This window comes from Gymnoscopelus microlampas (genome assembly GCF_963454915.1).
Source record: "Gymnoscopelus microlampas genome assembly, chromosome: 12".
Taxonomy (NCBI): domain Eukaryota; kingdom Metazoa; phylum Chordata; class Actinopteri; order Myctophiformes; family Myctophidae; genus Gymnoscopelus; species Gymnoscopelus microlampas.
The window spans coordinates 25,037,057-25,063,224 of record NC_139949.1 but is presented as its reverse complement, the minus strand read 5'-3'; the positions used below and the strand labels follow the sequence as shown (position 1 = coordinate 25,063,224).

At 39.2% G+C, this 26,168-nt stretch overlaps 2 protein-coding genes across 2 annotated transcripts in view; both read left to right on the top strand.

Annotated features, from left to right (window-relative positions):
- Positions 1-13,581, top strand: part of jam3b (junctional adhesion molecule 3b) — a 39,233-nt gene extending 25,652 nt beyond the window's left edge. Inside the window, exons 2-9 of the mRNA XM_084074044.1 lie at positions 6,693-6,761; positions 6,930-7,043; positions 7,173-7,325; positions 8,298-8,500; positions 9,488-9,587; positions 9,964-10,093; positions 10,204-10,258; positions 10,499-13,581. Coding sequence (XP_083930170.1) covers positions 6,693-6,761; positions 6,930-7,043; positions 7,173-7,325; positions 8,298-8,500; positions 9,488-9,587; positions 9,964-10,093; positions 10,204-10,258; positions 10,499-10,534 — 860 coding nt within the window. The 3' untranslated portion in view covers positions 10,535-13,581. The remainder of the gene's footprint in view (positions 1-6,692; positions 6,762-6,929; positions 7,044-7,172; positions 7,326-8,297; positions 8,501-9,487; positions 9,588-9,963; positions 10,094-10,203; positions 10,259-10,498) is intronic.
- A 3,344-nt stretch (positions 13,582-16,925) lies between these two features.
- Positions 16,926-25,395, top strand: vps26bl (vacuolar protein sorting 26 homolog B, like). Its single transcript, XM_084074765.1, has 6 exons — positions 16,926-17,307; positions 19,136-19,292; positions 19,837-20,001; positions 20,208-20,383; positions 20,737-20,879; positions 21,270-25,395. Exons 1-6 carry the CDS (start codon positions 17,085-17,087, stop codon positions 21,402-21,404), a joined length of 999 nt encoding a protein of 332 aa, XP_083930891.1. The 5' UTR covers positions 16,926-17,084; the 3' UTR covers positions 21,405-25,395.
- Positions 25,396-26,168: the final 773 nt, after the last annotated feature.

The following is a 26,168-nucleotide window of genomic DNA, read 5'->3' as shown; positions in this document are numbered from 1 at the left end:
CCGCATTTCCCTTGAGGAGCTACACTATAGAGCAGGCATCAAGATCTTATCCTATTCTTGCACGAGTGCGTGTATCATGGTACTCCACAATGTACAACCTGGGGTTTTAGCAGGGCATTACACGAAGATTAGAGAGAAAGCCTGAAGATTAAAAAAAAAGAAATCTTTGATGCAGATTGCCAGCTCTGACACAGCTGTGTCCTGCCAAGAATTCAAAACAAGAGACGGGAACAGAGAAAAGAAATACATGGCATATATGTAGGTCAATGAACACCTGGTTGGAGAGCCAATAAACCTACATCACACACACTCACATCTCCCATGCGGACCTGCATTCTGTGTGATGACTGTAGTGGATCTGAACCTGCAAAACTGCATGAGAAATGCACCACTTATAGAGTACTCTGCCTAGGTACTGCAAACTGTTGAAACATTGGTGTTCACAGTTGGCAGATTATGTGAGAGAAATAAAGCAACCAGGTTCTTTCTCTGAACCCATCGTAAGGACTGACTGTCCAGTGTCCACACTTTTTTGCAAGTGATCAGATCGGATTTGTGTATTCAGACACTGTCGACCTATGTGCATTGTTTTCTGTGGTAATGAGGTAACGACAAACGACTCTTTTGTACGACGGTGTCGTTGACCAAAAATATCAGATCTACAAACTCATAAGTTCGCAGATCGGCTATTTTTGCCGAGCGACAGGGTAATACGACAACGTTTAAATCCGGCAGCAGTATCAGAGTGTCCAGACCGAGACACACTTTAGAAATCAGATTTGTATCTCATTTAAACTATAGGAATGTGGCTCAAATCTGATTTGCAAAAATCTATTTCCATGTGTTTGCTTTGCTGTTCAGATTTGATCAAAACCAATCAGATTCTAATCTAGATAGGCCAAAATCTGATTTGGGCTGCCAGTCTGACGCTCTCTAAGGGGACAAGAGGGAGGACATGGACAGGATGAGTGTACAGAGCAGATCACAGGAAAGAGTGGAGAGAATGGGAATCACCAGTCTCACAGGACACGATCAGCACTTCCGAAACTTTGGCTGAATTTCAAACTTGTGTGAGCTTGTAGGTCAGCTATTTTTGATATGCGACTCAATGCACAACCAATTATAAATCAGGTGCAACTGACCATCAGAGATCCAACTTGAATATTTCGATGGCCATTCCAGTTGTTTGATATTGCCCGGTCAGGAATGCTGCTTTACTTGTGTGAATGGCTCAGGGGGATGCAGGGGATTGTGTGTTGTTGTAGATTACACCAGATCTACTGTAATCCACCCTGACCTGGGGAGACCTTTCTGCTCAAAAAGCAGTTTGTACAGTATGGGTGTTTTGTTTGTTTGAATACTGGAATGCAGAGGCTAGCTTTTGTAAGCAATACTGATTTAGAAGGTCAGTCGAGGTAAAATACAAAACAAAGCGCTTCTATGAAATATCTCATGCAGCACTTTCAAATAGTGTCTGGTTACAGTAAACAGTAATACAGGGTTAGATGTGAATGTTCAGACATGGCTTTCATCCACATCAACCTGCATGGTAAACACAATCTGCTTCCAATGTCTCAGAGAAGAAATAACAAAACATTTGATATATTTTTTGGATTTGCTGAAGGCGGTATCAGTTCCTCAGTCAGGCCTCTTTAATACCTAAAATATTGAATGACTTGTCTCAGTTATTTTTGGACTATATGAGCTCTGTTGCCTTATTTGTAGTGTAATCTTAACCACCTAAACCCTATATAATTGTGATATGACACGTTGTGAGCTTGTAGTTCTGTGCTATGTTCGTATCTTTGACATTTTGGAATTCTTTGGATTTTTGGGGGACATTTTTTTTTATAATTTCACCTTGCAATTCCCAAGATAGGGACACCGGTTGAAAGTGGTTAACAGCTGCTTTTTCCTCCCCATTCCTATCTTTAGACTGAAGGGAAAGCATGTATTTTATCGTTCACTGAGATATGAGATATTGCCACTCGGCATTTGGGCAATTGGGGGAAAAGAATACCCATCCCCTGCCCATCCATGTTGCAGTGCAGATGTGAAAACATTGCTAGAACATTATCCAGCAGTGTTGGCAGAGAGAAATAAGCAACCTGGTCTAGGAAAACAAGCCCAAAAGAAGCGACTAGGCCACATGAGCACTTTAAATCTATGTACTGTATATACATAGGCTATTTGAAAATCGCAATGCGACGCATTGTGAGCTTGTTATTTAAAAAAAAAACTTGAAATAAAAGGTAGAATAATTGGTAAGATTTTTGAAATTCTAACAACACAAATCCGGTACAGGGCTCCCTGGCACAAAACATTTTCAGATGGTGGTCAGCGGACAAATGACATGAAAATATTTGGGAACCACTGGTTTAAATGATAATTGAAACATTTGGAAACAAGCCAAAATAAGCAACTGCACTTGCAAGCCACCACAACTACCAATAAAAACTTTACAGAAAAAGAAGCCCAAAGTCGCTTATAATAAGCGGACATGGCAACACTGTTATCCAGCCTCATTTGAATGCAGCCAGTCAACTGTCACATGTGAACATGTGAAAACCATGAGAAGTATTTATGTCTTCAACATACTCTCCATCAGTATTTTTCTTTCTTGTTTACAGGGTTTAGGTCTTGTGGTTGTGTGGATGTAGCTTAAAGCTATAGAATTCATTATTTTTTAGGGGGTTTTATGTTCTTTCCTGGACAGCTGTTTCCAGGGCAGACCTCTCAAGCTGTTTAGCTCACTTAGGCACCTTAATCTACTAGACTAATGTCCCCGTAGGGAAAAGGGAGGTGGACAGGGAATACATCATTGCGTCAGTCATTTTTAAAACAAAAGATTCAGTTAAACACTCACTTTAATGGGTTAATCATAGTTCTCTATTACTGAGAATGTTATCTATCTATCTATCTATCTATCTATCTATCTATCTATCTATTGTATCCATCTATTGTATCTATCTATTGTATCTATCTATCTATCTATCTATCTATCTATCTATCTATCTATTGTATCCATCTATTGTATCTATCTATTGTATCTATCTATCTATCTATCTATTGTATCCATCTATTGTATCTATCTATTGTATCTATCTATCTATGGATGGTGTTTTGAATGTCACATTTCTGAACAGAAGTACTGATCCATGTCTAACAATAAAGATGCCCTACAGATCTTTACACGTAACGCTCCATGAGTTTCATACTCACCTCCAGTGACTTTTAAAAATACTTTTATAAAGTTGTCGAGGATATTTTTAAAGGTTGTGGAGTGGAGCTGGAGTGATTGCTCTTGGGGCTCTAACTTGTCATCTTCGCTTACGCCAGCACATGTCGACAGGCAAAGCACAAATATATTATGAAATATAAAAATGAACTTTAACAATAAATAAATTGAAAGCATCTGACGCTTTGCATTTCATGCACGTATTTTGTCATGGCAAAGTCAGCATCAATAAAAGTCTTTCAACACGTCTTTGATACTAAAAGTGATGGATTATTTTCTATGTGCATCTAAAACAGACTATTTATGTGAACCAAACTATGCTAAACATGTTAAAATACATTCAGGCAGATTTAGGTGAAGATGGTTTCAGGTCTAAAAGGTTCATTCATATACCAACAGTGACATATTTCCATACATTATTAACGGTACGGCTAACTAAGGTATGACCTAGTTATGGCCTACTGTACATGTGGTATTACTACCGCCAACAGAGGGTAAGAACAATCTGTGGGTCTGATCTTAAGAGAGACCTCTTGCTAATCAGCTTACCCTGTCTGCATTAGGTGGTGACCCTAGAGTAGACAGACACTGTTTGCGTGTAAAGGTGATGGTTGATTGAGGCTGTGGATGACTAAAGCCTGATTTGTCTGACTTGGTTGTGTATCGTGTCTCAGGCCAAAAATAGCCCATTTACAAGCTCATAACACATCGCAGCACAATGTGTTGTGTTGTGAGCTTGTAGATCGCATATGTTTGGTGTGAGACACTGGCGCGCAATTAAGTATAAATCAGGCGAAAGCTCTTATACATTTAAGTAGATTCGACTACTAGTGTCATTACCTTTACTACTACAAGTAGTAACTTATATTATTTACTATTACTATTACTTACAACTGCCATTAGTTCTACTGTTAAAACTACTAGTACTGCATTACTTCTACAACTACAACTACTAGTACTGCATTACTTCTACTACTATAACTATTAGTGCTGTATTACTTCTACTACTACTGCCATAAGTGCTTCTACTACTACTACAACTACAACTAATACTGCACCACTGGCACTAACAACAGCAAAACTTTATATTTTAGTTACTTCTTGGCTCATGTGCATATATTTTCCAAATTTGAACAAGCATATCAATAAATCAAAACAAGGAGGGTCGCACTCAGAATTAAAAGTCAATTTTCAAGGTGACGTTTCGCCTATCCAAAAAAATAAAACAAAGTGCAACCCTCCTTGTTTTGATTCAATGAACAGTTTATTTGGATAACGCACCAGAGTGGTCAGAACGTGGTGGTACAGAGATAAACAAGCATGTCAGTAACATCGTTTTAGGTATTTGTGGTGCCCTCGGTTCAGAATGCATAGTGTTACTGTTTCATTAGTACATTAGTACACTGTCAGAGCTATAATGAAAGCAAAGGGCGGTTAAGGTTTATCACTTAAGTCCCATGAGGTAAACAATTACAAAAATGTCCTGAGTAGCTCATTTGTTGGAAGCCAGACATTCACTGCAGGAAGAATCTAGCAGCCAATTGTTTAAGTGGTCAGTATTGGAAACAATCCACCAGAAAAGATGAGGATCACTTCAGTCAGGACTTGGCAGTGGAACCCACTCAGCAGCGTCAGTGTATCAGTGTATGTGAGTCTCTCTACATGAGCTGTTGCATTGCTTTCGTCTCTGGAGCTGTTCTTGTGCTTCTGGTTTGCTTGTGTGACTTTTGGGGGATTTGTATGTGGACCACGGGCTGTCATGATGATTCAGCAGTGCCCCCTTCCCAAGGCCCTATCCCTCTGTCACAGAACGACACAGTGCGTTCCACGGTGCTCTTGCACCATTAGTCCCACATGGGCAGCTGCATCAAACAGACAGACAGACAGACGGACGGACGTGTGCGTGTGTGTGTTTGTTTGTGTGTGTGAGAGAGAGGGGGGGGGCAGAGAGAGAGAGAGAGAGAGAGAGAGAGAGAGAGAGAGAGAGAGAGAGAGAGAGAGAGAGAGAGAGAGAGAGAGAGAGAGAGAGAGAGAGAGAGAGAGAGAGAGAGAGAGAGAGAGAGAGAGAGAGGATAGGGCCAGGCAGACAGGCGGCTGACTGAGCCACTGGCATGGTGAGCTTGCCCTGAAGGCCACATGCCTCCCTGCACAATTCTCCACTGTGCACAGAAACAGCACCCCCATCCTGCAACACATAAACATTTGTTTGCCCAACAAGACTAAAAATGGAAGGTAACAAGGCCACAATAATCTGGGATGAAAGAGAATTAACATGTTGATGACAGACTGGGAGGTGCTTGTTTGTTATGTGAAAACGAAACTTTACGGAATTCACATAGGATCTTCTTAGAATCTCAGACAAATAGCTTCGACTTCTATCAAGGAATAAATCTCACAATGCTATATCGGCAGGAGACTCTTAAATCTCTGGTGACAACAGTGGAGCAGTGCCAGCCAGGGGTCATCGCCATGTTGGCTTGTGGTGGACATTTTTGTCAACATTTTTTTTTTTCACGGACATACAAAATGACCGGACAATAATATTACCAGAAACGCATTAAAGGAGACACACCATGAATTTTAAAAAAATATTTGATATTTAATATCATATGGTGTATGTCCCTCAAACCATTTTCAAAAGGTTTGAGCCTAAATCAACACTCAGATATACTCATCCCAAGTCAATTCTCTCAGGCTTATAAAGCACTTTCAGCTGCAATACCAAAACGTCCAGTTGGCTAGGGGGGTGCTGTACTGCGGTACTGAGCAATTCTGTCTGTCAAAATACATGGGCAGAAAGTTTGGTGAGGTAAGCAAACTTGCCATTCTGAGATGGCCTGTTCAGACACGCCCATTCTGAAAATCTCTGAAATGAGAATGAATGACTGAATGTTAAAAAAAAAATTCATGGTGTGTCTCCTTTAAGACATTCAGTAATTCGGTATTATGATCAAAATAAGAACAATATAATGGTGTGTAAAACAGAACATCAAAACATTTGCCATGGACAAGGACAAGTCTTTGCCACAGACACATTTTGTCCATGTGCGACATATTGATGACCGCTGGCTCCAGCCATTACATTTACGAGGCCACCTCTGAGAAATCTCTTGTAGCACCCAGGGTGGATTTCAGGGGAAACAAATGTGTCTTGTTCAAAAATTGCCTTGAAATGAAGTTAATTAGGCTGTAAAAAGAAATAGGCTCAAACAAACGTTCTGTTATAATCAAACCCCCATTTATTATGAGTTTTTTTTTTATATCGTCATTGGCGTTCCTTTTCATTTAGTCTGTGAAAATTCAGTAAAGTCAGAAACATTTCCTGGCTGGGGGTGACACTGCATGGCATACACAGCCCAACCAACAATGTCAGTTATTTTCAATATAACACAAGGTCATTCATGTAATATGACATCAAAACTAATGTTTCTTTTCCCTCTACCATGTCTTGCAGGCTACGTCAATGTGTTAGCAGTGATACTCAAGTCAAACGAGCAGGCACCATGGACCAACGAGTTTGAATGTAAGAGCTAATGGGCAAATTTCCTGCCAAATGCTAATTTGACAATTACAGACTGCTTTGTCATTGGTCTTGATATGATACTTTAAATGAAACCATGGAGTCTGTCTTCTCTCAGATGTATCCTGACTGAATTTCTTGCCATGATCTCACTTCCTCCTTCTCTTGCAGCAATCGAATTATCTTGTCTGATCGAGTCCATTACCACAAACAGTCCCAGAATTGAATGGAAGAAGATACAGAATGGGGAACCCAGTTATGTGTACTTTGACAAGAAAGTTTCAGGTAATGTGCAAAAATGCACACATTTTAGAGTGAAATGAAAACCCATTCTACCATGGAAATTAACTATTAATTGTAAATGTGTTGTATTGTTATGTTTTTAATTATCATATATTTGTTTTACTCCTGCAGGTGATTTGGAGAATAGAGCGAGGATCAGAGAGCCTGCAACATTAGTGATAACTAATGCCACAAGATCAGATACTGCAGACTATCGTTGTGAGGTCACAGCTCCCAATGATATCAAGTCCTTTGACGAGATTCTGATCAGCCTGGTCGTAAGAGGTATTCTTTCTCAAGATATATGCAAAATAATACTAATAATAATCCATTGTTTTGTATTTTTATATAAAAAATCAAACATGATTTCTTCCTGTAAAACAACATTTGCTGTGCACTTAATGTATGTCAACATCCACATCCACCAACCAATTTCTACCAATATTATGACTATGTCTTCTACTTTTAGCGACACAGAGCTAACATTCATACTGCTAAAGACCCCAGACGTGTCTGTAGCAGTATGCACATACATAGAGAGTTGGATGGGGCTTGGTTTTTGCTTGTTTTTTTTGCCGGCCAAGTAGCAAACAATCTCATTTTACAGTACAATAAAGTAGCGTTTACAAACAAAAAATAAATAGGCAATGCAGTAACATAATCCTGAGTCATATTTGATCAACACTGCCCCAACACACGTTGAGTGTCAAACAGAAGTTTCATCTGGACTTTACAAAACTATGACTGACTGCCAGTGTTATTGACTACCCAAGGCCATATTAAGCTTGTGTTACATGGGGGCCAACATACAATAGATTAGCTACTTCCCTCTCAAATGAAATAGTGTCTGTGAGAGTGCTCTTCCTAAGCTTCCAATACAAAACGTAGTCAGTCAAAAAGATTTGTTGTCATTGTGACTTTATGAAGAATGAAAGACAAAAAGCTTGGTGTGTCATGCTTTGGATGCTGTAAGCTGAAACCGTGTTATAGGTCATAGCAACTCGTTGGCTTCCATAGGAGGATGCGTTGTGACCGGACCTGCCCAGCTGCAAAGGCGTGCTCTAGGCTATAATGGGAAGCCTCTGAAACTGCATCTGCTCTGAATTGCAGTGCTAAAGAAAGCAAGCGCTACGTGTTTTTGTTGCACTGCTTGGCATGAGTCAGAAAACATGGACCCGTCAAGGTCTCCTCAACATGTATCAGTACTCTCTGTGAAAGTTCCGCACAGTGACTACATTATGCTTTGTGTCATCACAGTAAAGCCAGTGATGCCAAAATGCAGCGTCCCAAAGTCGGTGCCCTTTGGGAAGTCGGCAGAGCTACGCTGCGTGGAGGAAGAGGGCTTCCCCAAGTCCCAGTACCAATGGTTCCGAAACAAGGAGGAGATTCCAGATGATCCAAAGACCAGCCCAAAGTTCTTCAACTCAACGTACACGCTCAACTCAGAAACAGGAACTCTGGTTAGTATGCAATGTGCATTTGTTTGGACAAGGGCATGCTTTGAGCGGCGGGGCGGGGCAGTGGAGATAGAGGGCCTGGCACTCAGGGATAGGGGCAGATATTTTGGGGAGACAGTTGATGGTGCGACAGAGCTTGAGCCATGAGGGGAATCTGCTGTCCTCGCTTGCACATTCCTCAATTCTCTCTTGCTGCCCGGCATGGCCAGATCTGGTCTGTGGCTATGGCTGTCGCGATCATCAGATTTTATAGTTGATGGTTAACTGTCATACAAATAATTGTGATGATTAATAATTGTATTGTTTTATTTTAGCCTTTGTAAACGAAGATTGCACAGGGCAGATATGACAAACACTGCAACTTAAATATACAAAGCCTATTACTGAAATACACAAAGAGATGACAATGTTCGGTACCAATAATCAATAATAAATGTACTATGGCAAAAACAGGCAATATACTTAATAACTGTCGCAATGTGACATGTTGTGAGCTTGTAGTTCTGCTATCTTTGTTTTGCCCACAATAGGCATGCCAGGTTGAAAGTGGTAAAAAACAGCCATGTGAAAATAATGATGGAAATATGACATTTCTGTTCATTTCATCCAACTGTTTTTATACTGATAAATGGAAACGATGATGCAAACATAATTGAGATTGGCTCTAATAATTGTGACTTAAAAGATGGGCCACACAATATGAAACAGCCTAGTACATCAAAGTTATTTTGAAAAAACATGTATTGAACCTGTGGAAATAAATAAATGCATTGGACAGGTTTTTGGTGCATGTACAGTATTGTACAGTACACATATCTTTCTAGGGGCTGGACAAAACAGATGAAAACTGTGCATGTTGAAATGTCATTGTCCCATCTATCTCAAATAAAACACATGGTTAGGAGCATTAAAACAGCGAGTGCAACATTCCATTGACTTCATCACATAATGACATATCATTACTCAAATGTATTGTGTTTTATCTAACAGAGGTTCAGTGCGGTGAGAAAAGAGGACGGTGCACAGTACTACTGCAGAGCTAAGAATGACGCGGGACATGCAGAGTGTGGACCCCAAATGATGGAAGTCTGTAAGTGTGTCAGGCAGTTAGCACATTTTACATACAGAAAGATTTTTTGTGTGTGTGTGTGTGTGTGTGTGTGTGTGTGTGTGTGTGTGTGTGTGTGTGTGTGTGTGTGTGTGTGTGTGTGTGTGTGTGCACTCGCACGCGCGCATGTGTGTATATATATATATGAGGGTAATAGCAAGGGTAATAGCAAGGGTAAAACAAATGCTGAATAGCAAGGGTAAAATAAAATGCTGAATTTCATGTTGTCCACATGTTCACGTTCGGTTAAATATTGAATATTTTCATTCACTATCAGCTTTTAGCTTGCCTTTTATAAATTCCTGGAATTCCAGCAAAGCCTTCTCAATTATAATTTGTTCCGCTTGTCATTCCACAGATGACATTAACATCGCAGGGATTATCCTAGGAGTGCTGGTGGTGGTAGTCGTGCTCCTATGTATAACAGTGGGTATTTGCTGTGCATACAAGCGAGGCTACTTTGCCAGCCAAAAACAGACAGGAAACAAGTAAGACATCTTTAATGCCTTCACGGGCTACATTTGAATTTTATTGTATTTATGGCATATTATATCAGGAAAAAAATATGTTAATCATTATTTACTCGGTGTCTTATCAGTTACAAAGTCCCGGCTAAAGGAGATGGAGTGGATTATGTCAGGACAGAGGATGAGGTGAGTAATACAAACAAAAGATTCCTCTAAAAAAAGTTGTTCAATCATCAACATTTAAGTGTTGTGATTGGTTTTTATTATTGTTATTGTTATTATTGTTATTATTATTACTTCTCACCTGAAAATAATAATAAAATAAAGTTTCTGCCATATGCAGTAAAATGTCATAAATATTTAATACATTTCGAAACAACAGTTCCAAACAAACAAGTGGCTAATGTGACTTTATATCTTTTGCAGGGTGACTTCCGACACAAATCCTCATTTGTCATCTAAAAAGGACGAGGAAGATGAAGCTGGATTTGCTTAGGAGTCAACGGCATATGTTGGACTGCACTCGTGAAGCTGTTTAACCAGTGAGCTGCCCAGTTTGTGCCTTGAGTTCTTGGCTTGACTGAAATGAAACAATTCAAGTTTGCCAAAGGTGACAAGTTTTCACAGGAGAACAGTATGTAAAAACTATTACCCACTGTCCGATACACAGATTGGTACTGAAAATCATTTGATGTCCGTATCACCACAAAATGACACATTTTGCTAAATTATGGGGTTCTTTATTTACAGTTATTAATGCATGTTTTTAAAGGTTTAACACCAACTGAGAGAAAAAAGAAAGTTCTGTCAGGAAAAAAAAAGAGAAGACATTCTGTTCTGAAGTCAATCTGTTATGACAATATCTTACAGTAAACATTTTGCTTCAAACCTTTTGTCATTTATATAACATTTCTTTTCTACTGTTGAAATTTGTCAGACTATTTTTGATGGAATATATTTTAAAATGCCTATAGATAAAGGTTTACTTTTTTAAATATTTGTAAAATACTAACATGTGTTTTTTATTTGGTTGTGGATAAAGATATTTAACATGTTAACCATTTAACATCAACCCGTAAGCATTTACACCTTTGCAAATGAAAGACGGAGCTTGACGGATTATGACATTTACAGTATGAGCATATCAAGATTTGGGTCTTGATCAGCGGTCTTACATATTTTATTTCTCTGCTGGGATATCCCAGTCATTATTGCAAGAGAGCTCCATGTTAATGTTTGTAGATAGTCTTAGACAGTAACGGATGATTTATACTTTGTTATGCGCCGGTGTCTCGCACCGAAAATAGTCTATCTATAAGCTCATAACGCGTCGCAGCACAGCACATTGTGACCTTGTAGATCAGCTATTTTTGGTGCGCGACACAGACGCGCAACTGAGTATAAATCAGGCGTAAGAAGCTTTGAAGAGTGCCAGTCAAATGCTGTGAAACACTACACGATCAGTGCTGCGTTTTCTTGATTTTAAGTGTCCTTCTGTGCTTGCTGTTTATCTTGTATATATTGAATATACTGTCCAGGTTGGGGGTTTTGCTGTCAAAAGTACGTTCAATATTACATTATAACAATACAGGGTTTGATGTTAACAATTGTGTTGATTTGTATATAGTTTTTTTATGTGTAAAGTGGTGAAATGTAAAACTTCCTATTTGCGGCAATATGAAACTCTTTCCATTTCAAACACTCAAAAGATCACTGTAATATTTTACGTGGACTTCCTCTCATAAAACATTCATAACACCTGAGTAAGAGCGAACCTGTACATTGCTAATTCATGAATACTAACTAAATCAGCTTTCAGAGGGTAATTAAGTAGCATACTTTTTTCACTGGTTTTAATCACTTAAGCCCTATTTTATCCTTATTGGAATTTTCAAAAATTACTGAAAATAGACAAATATAGCAGATATAGCAGCTTGTCTGTTATTTTTTAAAGTGTTTGATAAAAAAAGTCACAATACAATATTATCATCAGAATATCGATATCAAGATATTTGGTCCAAAATATTGTGATATTTGATTTTGTCCATATCGCCCAGCCGTATATCACATCCTCCACACCGTGATGAGGACGAGCGTGCCACGTTGCTGCTGTAAAGCTCTTGTGTAGATGCTATGAATGTGCTACAAGACGAAATCCATGTTGAGTGTTATCAAAGAGCGGTCATGGTGGAGACGATCTGCCCAGTGTTTACACATAGGAAGTTATCAACATCGCTCAACTGTTTTCCCAAGCAAATTTCATTTATGACATGAAATTAGGAACAATGAGAGGCCCTCCGTAATGCAGGGTGTAATTGTTATCACAGTTTATTCCACAAGTTAATATATTATGAAGAGGTACAAACACACAAATGTGTTTTCCCGCCCACTAGGTGATGGTTGTCATTTGTACAATTCATTCCTCTTAAGTGCCTTCTGCCATTACAATAGAGCCACTGACCAAAACAAACAACGATATTTCACACTTGTACATTGCTATGTATATTTTGGAGAAAAATACACCAAAGTATTAACAGTTTATTTTACATGTATGACACAAGCATGGCGTTTGAGAGGAATGATGACACCACAAATTGTAAATTCATAACATTTACCCTCACTACATATCCAATATGATGTAAATAGCTTATTTCAATTATTTGAACGCTTCAACTTTATTTCTTTTTTCATTGAGGTAGAAATAGAACTATATTAGTGCCTAAGCATAGCAGGAATTATTTTTGGTAAAGACACATAGCACTAGAAGAGAAGAGAAATATACAAAGTGTTAAAACTTTACGTGATTTTCGGTTTGTAAACACATATTAATGGCAATTTGATTCTGTCTATTGGCATATGAAGTGGAGAGTGACATTTTCACACACAAAAACAGTATTATTTGGCTCACGTCACGAGGCAATCAAGTTTGCATAAATGTGTCTGGCATAATAATGAAATGAGTATTCAGAATGTGCTGTTTTATGAAGTTCTTTTATCTTGTTTATGAAGCAGATATCATGTTAAGTGTTACCCACAAAGTTTGTCAACAGTAAAGTAAAGTGAAAGAGCATTATGTACAGTACAAAGGCCTACATTTACCCCAATGAAAGGCCTCAAAAGTGTCTACTCTCTTGTTGGATGCAGCAAGGCAGAAGGGACTAGGATAAGATTCACATCTCCACTCCAGACATACTGTAAGCAAGCAGTGAGAGATACATTTTCCTGTGCTAAGGGGCAAGCTAAGCCAAATAATAACTGCCAAACATACCAATGTCCTCCAAACCTGGAAGGGTACAGTTTCATTCATCTAATTGATAAACTGCTTTCTGTGATAGCGGGGATTGGCATGTAACCATGTACTGTAAGAAGTTCAGAATCTTGAGATCATGATTTTATGAACCAAACTTGTATACTGTATAGTAGAATGTCCTCCTAGGGCCTGGTGTTTTGTTAAATCTTGAACCATTCTTTTTTTTTTGTGATTAATAAATCTCACTTCTAATATTTCAGCAGAAGTTTGTGTGTGCTATTTTTTTAAGTCTGTGAGAGATCAGAAGAATAATTGATGAATGATGTATGAATAATAGTCAATGGTGGCTAGGTTGCAGCGGCTGGAGCATGACAACATGGAGGAGTATGTTAGCTACAGCTCAGGTAGGAGAAAACCAAACAGAGGCCTGGTAAAAATGAATTGGAGTAAACCCTACTTGACACAATGCTGTAGCCCATTTAAACAATATCACAGCTTTCCTGTCATAAATAATTTACGTCGGCCACATAACGTCAGGGCAATGTATTGTTGCAAGAGGCCTCGGCTTGCTTTAAATGTTTGCAAGACGAGACTGAATCATTCATCTTCATATGATAGTGTCTAAACATTAGACCAGTGCTTCTCAACCTTTTCTGGTCTAGTGCCCCGATCCAATATCCAGGTCCCTCACCGCCCACACCCAATTCAATTGTAAGCTTTATTTGTATTGTATCATGTCAATTTCATGGTCAGTATTATGGTCAGTATGATGTCAGTAGCATGGTTAGGGTTAGTGCTGTTGCCCCCCCCCCCCCCCTCACCCCAGGTTTGGCACTTGGTCCTGGATGTTGACATCAACGGACTTGAGGCATTGGGGAGTTGTGATGGTGGATGAGGTTGGAGAGGTAAGGGGAAGCTAGGTTGTATAGGGCCTTGTAGGATGATTGTGTGCATATTGAGGTTTATTGAGAACTCTGTCAGTGGTGTCATAGAGCACTGGTTCTCCCCCTTCCAGGGGGTCCCCAGCAAAATGAGGAACAGTTTAAATATTTTTTGGCTATTCGAAAATAGTCAATCTGCATACTCACAATGCGTTGTGAGCGTAGATCTGCTATTTTAGATAGTGACAAATGTTGACAAATATTCTCTTGTGATATTCTCTAATGTTTTGGAACCACTGCCATAGAGGATACTGTTGCAGTATTCAAGCACGAATGTTATAAATGCATGATGAGTGTTTGTGCAGGAGTAAGTGACAGTATGGGTCTGAGGCAGCCAATGCTACTGAGCCAGCGTGAGAAGGTGGTTTTGGTTATCTGGTTGACATGAGCCAGGAAGTAAGCATTTAAAATTCATGTGGCTGAATTGTGCTGAGAGTGAGACCAATCATCAATCTCACTAGTGTGGTCACTTTCTTCTTTGTTTTAAGAAAAAAAATGGAAAAAAGCTGAGAGGAAGAGACGAGACGAGTCGAGCAGCCCCTGGCTGCAATGTCAGCAGGAGCACACAAGTCGAGAGTCTACAGAGAAAGATCTTAACCACACTACATCAGTGGTTCTCAAATATTTTAATTTCAAAGACCCCTGAATTATATTTGGCCACCCATTTGAAAATATGTTGTGCCAGGGACCCCGATAAGAGAAGATTTGCTAACATTGTTCGAATAGCCGGGAAAAAATATATAGGCTTAAGTGTTTAAAGTGCTCCTCTCTTTCCTGGCGACCCCCTGGAACCCCCTCAAGGATCCCTGGGGTCCCCGGGCCCCACTTTGAGAACCAGTTTACTGCATCATCACAGCACACTCACAGTAAAGCAAGTTTTCAAACAGGGCAGTGACACAGGTTGAGAAATCATATGATTAAAGTCTGCCCTCTAGTGGTTGAGAAAGTTATTAACATAGCTCGCTCTCAACAAAGGCCATGGTTGCAAGTCAACAACAGACATCATACATTTCAATTGTTAAATAACCTATGCAGAATTAGGTTAATGTATAATGAATAGCTTTTTTTTCTCTTTTCCTCATTTTATGGGAATAGCATCTTAATGTATCTGCAGAATGTATTATCCAATCCAGCTGATGCAAACACTAACTTCTGAGAGTGATTACTTACCAAGTGGATTTGTGCTGTAGGCTATAGTAAAGAATTTTAAAAATGCATTCAAGGAAAAAGGATTAATCTAACTCCTTGATATGATCCCCTGAAATGAACAAAACGTTTTATTTTACATAGCTGACCACTCATTCAATTTAAAAAGACAGATAGGCCTTTAGCCTTGCTAAAAAAAGAAGAAAAGGTGTAAAGGGCTCCATTTAATCATCAGTACAGATTATATTCTGTATAATCTCTTCAGAAAGAAAAACAGGCGTAGTTTGGCTGCAAATGGTTATTAAACGGTTTCTAAATAATCCTGTGGGATTTTGGACGATTTGTGTCAAGGCCCAGAATAGCTGCGTGTGTGCGTGTGCGCGCGCGCGGATTAAACTACAGTTAATTTCTGAGTTAATTGATACTGTTCATGTCGTCTTGTCTAAACAACACGCAGCACGCTCCATGTGTCACAGTCTAGTAAAAAAGAGTTTTGGCCCGGTGCTTCTCGAGTGGTGGCATGACAACCAATTAGCCAATCACAGCGTGTCCCTCCGGTCCATGGGTTCTCTAGCAGGTTTGCCAAGTCTGCTTATTATAAGCTACTTTGGGCTTCTTTTTCTGTAAGGCTACTTGTAAATATTGGTTAGTTGCGGGTTGCATTTGTTTTTGCTTGTTTCCTGATGTTGTTTAAACCAGTGGTTCTTAAACATTTTCATGTAAAGGACCCCCAAATTAATATGATTTGTCCGCAGACCCCCATCTGAAGATATTTTATGCTAGACCTGGTTGCTTGTTTCTCTCGCAAGACCTGGCAACGCTGATCTCTACCACCCAGAGTCATAAAGAGAGTTCTGACACTAGCGTCGACTCCCATTGTAAGAATGGAATGCGTCTATCTCAATGACATAGTTCCAATGTTTGGAACTATAGCCCATAGGAGGCCGCTTTGAGGCGAGATCAAAGCGTGTCATTACTCTCTTTTCTACACTCTGCTAGCACCTACAAAAAAGATGGTTGTTCGCGCCAGTTGATGGTGCGCGAATAAAGCGCAGAATGAATTACTAAGTAAACGTTTAGACTCAGTTTATTAAAACTACTATGACGCTATTTTTAGGCAATTAAAAAGTATTTAATATAGCCATACATTAAATATATAGCCTTAGAAATCATATGAAAAGAAGGAAAAAAAAACATCTAAATAAACATCACCTGCACATGACTATCTACGCACGCGCAGTCCGACGACTGGTGCAAATCAGTGTTGCCATGTCGGCTTATTATAAGCGGCTTTGGGCTTCTTTTTCTGTAAAGTAGTTTACAGAAAAGGTAGTTGCGGGTTGCGGTTTGCAATGCAACGCGTTGTGAGCTTGTATTTCAAATAGAAATAGCCGATGCATAGAGGTTTAAAGTGCTGATCATGTGGCCTAAGTTGCTTCTTTTGGGCTTGTTTTCCTAGACCCGGTTGCTTAGTGCTCTCGCGAAATATGGCAACACTAGTGCACATATCGAAATATTCAATAACCTGCCACTCGCTTTGCACTGGATAGCGGCACACTTATCTCTCGTCAACTACAAAAAGAGATCGCTTTGTTAGATTTATATATAAACCGGCTCTTTTCTCATACGTATATATAGGCTCCATCGATACACATTGGATCATAATAAAGGGATAATGAGCTTCTTCGGTTTCGGTCAAAGTGCAGACATCGATATAGTTCTGAGCGACGCCGACACCAGGAAGAAAGCGGAGCACAAGAGCGAGGATGGCAAGAAGGACAGATACTGTCTGTTCTACGACGGGGAGACGGTGTCTGGGAGAGTCAACGTTACACTGAAGAACCCGGGCAAGAGGCTGGAGCACAACGGCGTCAAGATAGAGTTTATCGGCCAGATCGGTCAGTCAGTCAGTCAGTCAGTGTGAATGGTTGGTCACAGGAGCAGGAGGAGGCCTAGATCAGTGGTTCTCAAACTTTTTCATGTCAGGGACCCCCAAATGGACTCTTATTAGCCCGCGGACCCCCATTTGAAAAATATAAGCCAGGGACCCCCCATAAGAGAAGATTTTTTACGGCTCTAACAGTGATTCTCAATCATTGTAATTTAAGGACCCCCCCATTTGGTTCCATTTGTACACTCTCAGAGTTAGACCCATAAGGGTCCATTTGGTTCCTATCCATCATTTAGCTGGGGACCCCCTGGTATCCCCTCAAGTACCCCTGGGGGTCCCTGGACCCCACTTTGAGAACCAGTGGCCTAGATTCATCACCAAAGTATACAGTATATATACCAGTGGTGGAAGAAGTACTCAAGATATTTTACTTCAGTCAAATTTACTTCAGTAAAAGTATCAATACTGCAATGTAGAAATACTCTGTTACAAGTAAAAGTCCGGAATTCAACATTTTACTTGAGTAAAAGTACAAAAGTATCGGTTTGAAGATACTTAAAAGTACCAAAAGTAGAAAGTACTCGTTATACAGAATGTCCCATTTTACAAGTTGTATAAAATGTATAAAAAACTTTTGAAAATAGCAGATCTACAAGCTCACAATGCATGGCATGTGAGCTTGTAAATTGGCTATTTTCAAATGGCCGAAATGTATATAAAGGGCTGATGAAGTGGGGAATGTATGTTTTGTAATAATAATCAAAGTCTACAAAAAAAAACTAGTAACAAGTATAATTGCCTCTGAGATGTAGTGGAGTAAGTACATTTTGAAATACTCCAGTAAAGTAAAAATACCTCAAAATTGTACTTGAGTAAATGTACTTTCCATCTGTTCCATCTCTAATGCCTGTGTGGGGTTGTTATGAGCTCACACACGTGCTAGTACGTCCGCTATTGTTAATAATGTTGTATCACAGCAACGTTACAATGTAACAACGACTGTCACCTCAGGATCATGATGAGTTGGAGGTGTCATCAAGCAGCCTACTGTACTGTGGCTGGCTGTTTGGCAGACAGCCAACCCCAGTTGGGTTATCTTTTTGACAGGTGGGGGTGACTGGCTCCCACCATGGACATCTATGGCCCGCACATTGACATGTTTACACTGTGGTGGTGGATTGTGTCAAATCTTAGGAGTTGTGATGTGGCTGTGATGTGCTGTTCAGCTAACGGCTATCTAGTGGTAGGCCTTGGATCAAGACTATCAAAGATGTATGTTTTTTTATTGATTTTGACATTTACATATAGATACGATACGAAAGTAACAGTCAAGACTCGATAAAATACATCTATGATGGTCTTGACCCAAATCTAGTGGATAGATTGTTAACTCTTGAAGTTATTAAATAAGAGGTAACATTTGGAAACGGCTATAATTGACATGTCTCTAGATGCCATCTTTTTTATGTTGTGATTTTGAAATGCACACACAGTCATGCTATGCTTATGCACTATGGCCAAACACAACTTTGCAGTGGGGTGTGACTGTGAAGAGTTCCTTTTACCGATCTGTCCTCATCGGAACCCTTAACAACGGCACGAGGTTCATGTTGATCACAAAAACATTGCTGCTGCCACTTCCTTATTTCTTACCAGGAAGTATCATTTTGTGGGGGAAGGGGGAGGCAGGAGGCGGGACAGTTTATGCACTATAGCTACTTGATGAAGAGCTAATGCCAGTAGGTGTCCTCAGTCACCTACTAGCCCTCCTTGTACACAGAACACAGAAACTGCTGTGTTTTACTGACCTCATTGATGCCTTCTCTTTCCCTCAGAGCTGTACTATGACAGAGGGAACCACCACGAGTTTGTCTCTCTAGTGAAAGACTTGGCTCGACCAGGAGAGCTCACACAGTCCCAGACCTTTGATTTTGAGTTCACACATGTGGAGAAACCGTATGAGTCTTACACTGGTCAGAACGTCAAGTTACGGTGAGTAATATTGGTCAAGCAAAAATAATTTGTGCACAGTGTGCAAAACTACGCATGAATTATATTACATTTATAATCGCAAAGAATAAATATGTTATAATTTAATGGCTTTTAAGAACTTTATAAATCGCAAAGAATAAATACATGTTATAATTTAATGGCTTTTAAGAACTGTATAATCACAAAGAATAAATCCATGTTATAATTTAATGGCTTTTAAGAACTTTATAATCGCAAAGAATAAATACATGTTATAATTTCATGGCTTTTAACTTCCCTGACAATTGAATCACTGGCTCTGTTTATAGCTAAATCTGATGAAGGCACATGACATTGTCATCTCCAACTTGTTAATCGTCTCTAGAGTAGTGGGTACACATATAATAAGCCAGAAGGGAGCTAGGTCCCCTGAAGTCTACTCAGTTGTTCTACGTATTAGGAGAATGTGACTCCTATCAAAGTTCATAATGAGTTCCCTCATTGCCAGTGCAACATGTATTTTTGGCCATGTATGTTTATGAGATGAATCTCCTTGTGATCCCAGCTACTTCCTGAGGGCGACTGTAAGCCGGAGGCTGAACGATGTCAGCAAAGAGCTGGACATTGTGGTGCACACACTCAGCACTTACCCTGAACTCAACTCATCCATCAAGATGGAAGTGGGGATCGAGGACTGTCTACATATAGAGTTCGAGTACAACAAGTCAAAGTATGACATCTCCACGTTATGTGGCTTAGCCTACTAAAAGTTAATGTTATGAATGCTTTCTTTCATCCTGAAATAACATTGCAAAAGCAAATGAAAAACAACTATCAAAAATGCAGCTTTTGACGTGCAGACAAACGTGCAAACGACCCCGATTTTCAGCTGCAGACAAGCTTTTATCTCTGCCGATGTTCTTTGTGTGCCTGTAGGTATCACCTGAAAGACGTGATTGTAGGGAAGATTTACTTCCTGTTGGTGAGGATCAAGATCAAGCACATGGAGATCGACATCATCAAGCGAGAGACGACGGGCACAGGGCCCAACGTCTACCATGAGAATGACACCATAGCCAAGTACGAGATCATGGACGGCGCACCAGTCAGAGGTACAATAGAGTCTTATGCCTGATTTATACGTAGTTGCACACAGGTGTTGAGCACCGAAATTAGCCGGTCTACAAGCTCACAACGCGTTGTGAACTTGTAGATTATTATCGGTACGCGACAACCGTGCGCAAATACATAAATCAAGTCATAGGATCTTGGGCTTAAGCTTACCTAGGTGGTACAACAATTGTACTGACGTGATTTGTCCACGGCTCACTAGATATGACCAGTTAGAATTGGTTATGTAGGAAATGGAAACAGCCCTTTCTTTTCCATTGGGAGGGTCTTTCAGTACTTTCCTGCAGTGCCCAATTCACATAATCTTATGATGGACCATAATGTTGTCCTCCAGGAGAGTCCATCCCCATCAGGCTGTTTCTGGCTGGCTATGAAATGACACCCACTATGAGGGACATCAATAAAAAGTTCTCAGTGCGCTACTACCTCAACCTGGTGCTCATAGACGAGGAAGAGAGACGATATTTCAAACAGCAGGTACAGTACACACACAACAGCAACAGCAGTATGGCTAAATGATGTGACTTGAAACATGGTCAGGTTTAATGCATTCACTCACGTATGACTGTACACAACAGATAGACGTGTTGTGTTAAAGGTAGGGTAAGTGATTTTCTTTGGTAAAATAAGTGTTTAATAGCTAACCCTAACCCTATACTATATATAATACTTTTTTTTTAACCAAAAAAGATCACTTACCCTACCTTTTAAGTTTAAATTTGTCCAAAGGGGAGGGGAAAGAAGTTATGACAATGTGGTATCACTGTGTATTTGATCTTTATTTATATTGTATCAGAGCATGTAACTACGCACACCAGTACGCCACTTAATGTAGGCTATAACTAACTTCCTGTTGTTCTGTTCCAGGAGATCACGCTATGGAGGAAAGGAGACATAGCGAGGAAGAGTATGTCTCACCAAGCAGTCATGGCTGCTCAGCGGTTCGAGCCCACCTCCAATGCTGAGAAACCCCAGGCCCCGAGCACAGAGGACAGCAGCTAAAGTCTGGCACACTCCATGCACATGTATTTACAAGAGAGTGTGTGCGTGCGTGTGTGCGCACGCGCGTGTGTGTGCGTGTCCGTGCACGTGTGCAGGCATGTCTGCTCACTGCAGAGGCAATGCTGTGCATACTGTACGTTGCCAACAATGTCTGAATGTGATATGATGTCGCTGTTTGTTTTCAGATAGAATGTACTGTAGTTTTGACAGTATGCGTGTGTGTGTGTGTGTGTGTGTGTGTGAGAGAGCGAGAGGATATCAGGCATTTATTTGCACTGAGAGTATGTGTTTGTCAGAGAAACAAAGAATCATACTTATGTCAAATAGTTGCAAATAATTCTTGGCAAATGCTTTGGCCTGCACAGATAATTATTAGATAGAATGGCAGGGTTTGCTGCCTCTTTGCAGCTCAGATAATGTCAGCAAAGTCAGGGGAAAGCATTATATATTGACTTTCACAATTTTCATGTAGTTGACAAAAACTCCTAGCATTGTACGCTCCTATGTGGCATACCTCACCTGTCTGGTTCTGCCAGAATGCCAAGAACATTTTACAAATACTTTGACACAGGTGTGGAATTCTTATTTATGCATGAATGTATGTGACACATTCATTTAGGGCGTACCTCTAACAGGGCCCTTTCCTTCAAACAAATCTCCTGGCTTGCAGAGAGTGCCGTCCAGCAACTGTAGAACCTTTAAAAACGAAAGCATCTCAAATATCCAAATCTCAGTACAAAGGAATATGGCAGACATTTTGACAGGATATATTGTTAGGTTTAGGGTTGCCTTTCATCTTTTTTTTGGGCTCCTTTTTGCTGAAAAACTATTCCTTTTTTTTTCTTTTCTTCCTTCTCTTCCATTGCCCGGATACTTCTTACATAAGAAGTATAAGACCAAGTGCAAAATGCAATTTTTAAAAATCCCTCTGAGTTGTAAAATTAAATGAGAAGATTAGATGTTTGTATGAGACCAATGCGAAACATTTTCATACATTCCATGGCTTTTCCCCCCATTAGTGGTAGATGATATAGAGTATTTATTTTTTTGACAAAATCCATTTTTATATATTTAAAATATTTTACCAGCATTTTACATGTTAGACGTGTCCGTCAGTTGAATAATAAAACCATGAGCATTATGGTTTGTTTTTTGTTTTTCAGTGGTGCCACTGCTGCTACAGTTAAATGAATGTGGCAATTGGGGTTGGCGTAAGTGCCACCCTCACCCCAGTATTCCTACTTGCACTATGATCTCATTTTGTTCTTTTTACTACCAGTTCTACTTTTGACTCGGACAGATGATAAGCGTAGGGGGTAGTGTCAAATCAGAACCTATCGCACTATCCCAGAGAATCACCTTAAATTCAGTCTGGTCAGTATTACACCATTGTTGTTTTTTAAGAAGTGGAGTGTAAAACTAATTTCTTTCCTGTAGATTTTGATGAAGCTGCTGTTGGTCTTACTTGTACTGTAGGTCTCCCACTACTTAAAGCAAAATTACACTATGTTGGAGGTTTGGGTTGTGTAGTTACCTTGCCATTATGTAACTTAAAATATTGGTGCGATATCTTCAATAGTTGCTCCACTGATTAGAAATTGATATCCAAAATAGTCTCCTTATTGACTTTACATTGCACACTGAAAGTCTCAAAGTCACTCTTTTGACATATAAACAAAACGGATTCTGCCAATATATAACATTACAAAACCCAGCACAGAAGTGGTCAACATTGTGTTGATTTTATAGTAGAATCAACAGGAAGTTCATATTTTTATTTAGAATAAATAAATAAAATGCTGTGATGGGTTTTGTAATGTTTTATATTGACAGAATCTGCTTTGTTTGCATTCGTCTATGTGCTAAAAGAGTGACCTTGTGACCTATTTCACTGTGCAATTTAAATCAATTGGGAGACTGTTTTGGAATATCAATTTCTAATCAATGGAGCAACTACAGTATTTAAGATATCTTCTACTAAAGTGTAATTATGTTTTAATGCTGGATTGTTAGCTTTGTGCCTAAGGGTTTACTGCCAAACTGTTTCAGTGCAATGCTAGAAAAATTCTGTCCCATCTTATTTCCGAATTTGTTATCATTTAGCGCAAATTAAATTGCTGTTGCATTAGTTTTATGAAGTATAATTTAACATGGGCTCCGATATGGTAGCTTACGATTTTTATGGCAAATTAATGAATGTATGGAAACAAAGTGACTCCATTCTTTGGTTAAGTGGATAAATATTAACCTACAAAACTGGAAATGCTAAGCTCAGCATATTTTCCTAACGATGACAATTGTTTTGTTTCTCTTCTGGTCAAACAGATTGGAGCTAGAAACGGATTCAAAACTTGCGTTTACAATGCTACTGCTTCCATTTAATGTGTCTGATATGTGAAATGTGTTTTTGTTTTTCAAATTCAAGGACAGCACAAAATTAAGTACAATGTGTGACACACTGAAACCTAATCCTAGTTCTCTTCTCACCCCATCATTCTTACATTGCTTGGCCTTGCAACTTTTGTGTGACAAGCTTGTTTTGTGCTGATTTGCAAGATGTAGGCTATCACTGTATATCATTCATATGGTTTAACCTAACATTATTTTGTTTCATACTTGCTATACGTGCTTGTTATAAGGTGTAGATTATTGATATGCTGGGTGTATGCTGTCATTGTATGCTGTCATTGTACTAATGGGAAACCTCTATTGTCATGAGACTATTGTACAGGTAACTGCCAAAATATCATTAACACCAATGTTGTGTTGCTTTGATCCAATGAGAACGACCTCAGTGCACCTTGGCATAGATTCTACAAATAACTGGACCTCTGTTAAAGGAATTAAACGCATACATACAGTGAGTACACCATGTCTCGTGCGGGTCACTCCAGAAACTTGGTTGACATCTTGGTGCAAAGATAACCATGATCTGATGACATATGAGATGCACAATAGAATCCTCAGTGTTCATTTATATATGTGTGTCTCTATAAGGGTACAAATAACCATAATCTGAGAGGACCCTTGCAGATACATTTTGTTACATTTGTAACGCTCAGACTTAAATATGTTCAATTTGGTCACACCTGTTACATTTTGATCATGTCATTTTTGATATTTCGCTGTCATGATTCTTTACACAGCAGATACCTCTGAATGAGCTGAGCTGTTCGCCTTGCATTGGCCTATAAGAGGAGAAAAATGCCCTACTGTTTTTACTGTAACATCTGAATGACTTTCTGTGCCTCCTCTCCACTCCCTGGGTGTTGGTCACCTGTATTTTGTCAGTTATCTACATTGATATAATGATGCTTCACCGAAGTTTAAAGCTGCAATCCATAACTTTTATCATATCTTACCTGGGATTCGAACCCCGGTCTCCAGCATGATTTCTGCTGCTGTGCTAAGACAGAATGCCTGCTTGGTCAGGCAGGGGAGATATTGTGCTTATTGCGCTTCGGGTAGTACCAACTTGCAGGGGTCCTACCCTATATACCAGGGTCCATCCTACTCTTCAATGGAAGAGTAGGGAAACCACCTGCAACCACTGCAGATGTGCTAGTTATATTGTATTAACATACTACATAAAATAACATTCTATTCAAGTTCCGATTTGCAGCTTTAAATGATTGAAATTACAGTAACAAAATGAAAATGCAATTAAGTAAATTATATGGATTTCAAAACCATCTCCAAAATAACCTTTTCAAATGTATACAAAAGATGTTTTTGTGACGGGTGATCTTTCATGACGGGTACTGCTTACACGTTACACACTAACTGCAAATAAAATAAATTAGTTTTAATTATATAGGAGGAACTAGGAGAAATGCAGAACCCAAATGCAAAATGTAAATGCTGTGAGCTTCCTTTTATTGTATTTTATCTGTCTGTCCACAAACATTAAATGTAATTATATTTTATATTCATATTTTACTTTGAATTAAAAGAGATATGCTGAAAATTGTCATCTTTTGTATTGCATAAAATAAAATAGATTGAAGTACAATTTCTGTTCCTTACACGCAACTATTGTTTCACTGCGCAATGTTAGGAGACTTGATATTTTTGAATACCAATTTCTAATCAGCAGAGGAACTAATGAAGATATCTTGCCAATATTTGGAGCTACATCAGGGCAAGGTACTGTAACTACACAGCCCAAATCTCTGCCAAAGTGTAATTTTCTCTTAAAGCACACAAGCTTAAAAGAACAATCAGATTCTGGGAATTGGTTTTCAAATCGAATTAATTGTATATTTAACAGAGAATGCAAACTATATTTCTATCATTACAAGTGACTACTCATAGTTATGCAGTACATTCCATACTGCTTAAGAGTATGTCAAGCAGCTATGGCCAGTAGAGGGCAGGTTTGGATTAAAAGTTTACCTGCTCAAGTAATAAAAAGGGATTTCTACTATTATTAATTATAAATATTAATGAGTTACAGATTATAAGGAGTATACTGAACAGAGTTGTGTTTTAAATGTGTATGGTGGTTCAATGAAATAGTTAACCTATGAACTACGGTCAAATTTATCATACAGTACATCTGACATCACATGCCTCTATATTATCTCACCATTTTGTTCCCTCCACACTGCAATCTTAAAGATTAAACATTTTCCCATAGCAAAATTTGTCCTGGCCTCGATCCTGCAGTTCCATTGAAGATAAAAGTCATACATCAATATCTTGCCAAGTCTATGTAGATGTAAAATAGACTGTTGCAGTCTACTGCAGAGACTTCCACATGAG

Coding starts and splice junctions, on each gene's coding strand:
- vps26bl (XM_084074765.1), top strand. CDS start 17,085: ATGAGCTTCTTCGGTTTCGGTCAAAGTGCAGACATCGATATAGTTCTG. Junction 19,293..19,836: donor GGTCAGAACGTCAAGTTACG/GTGAGTAATATT, acceptor TTGTGATCCCAG/CTACTTCCTGAGGGCGACTG. Junction 20,880..21,269: donor GACGATATTTCAAACAGCAG/GTACAGTACACA, acceptor GTTCTGTTCCAG/GAGATCACGCTATGGAGGAA.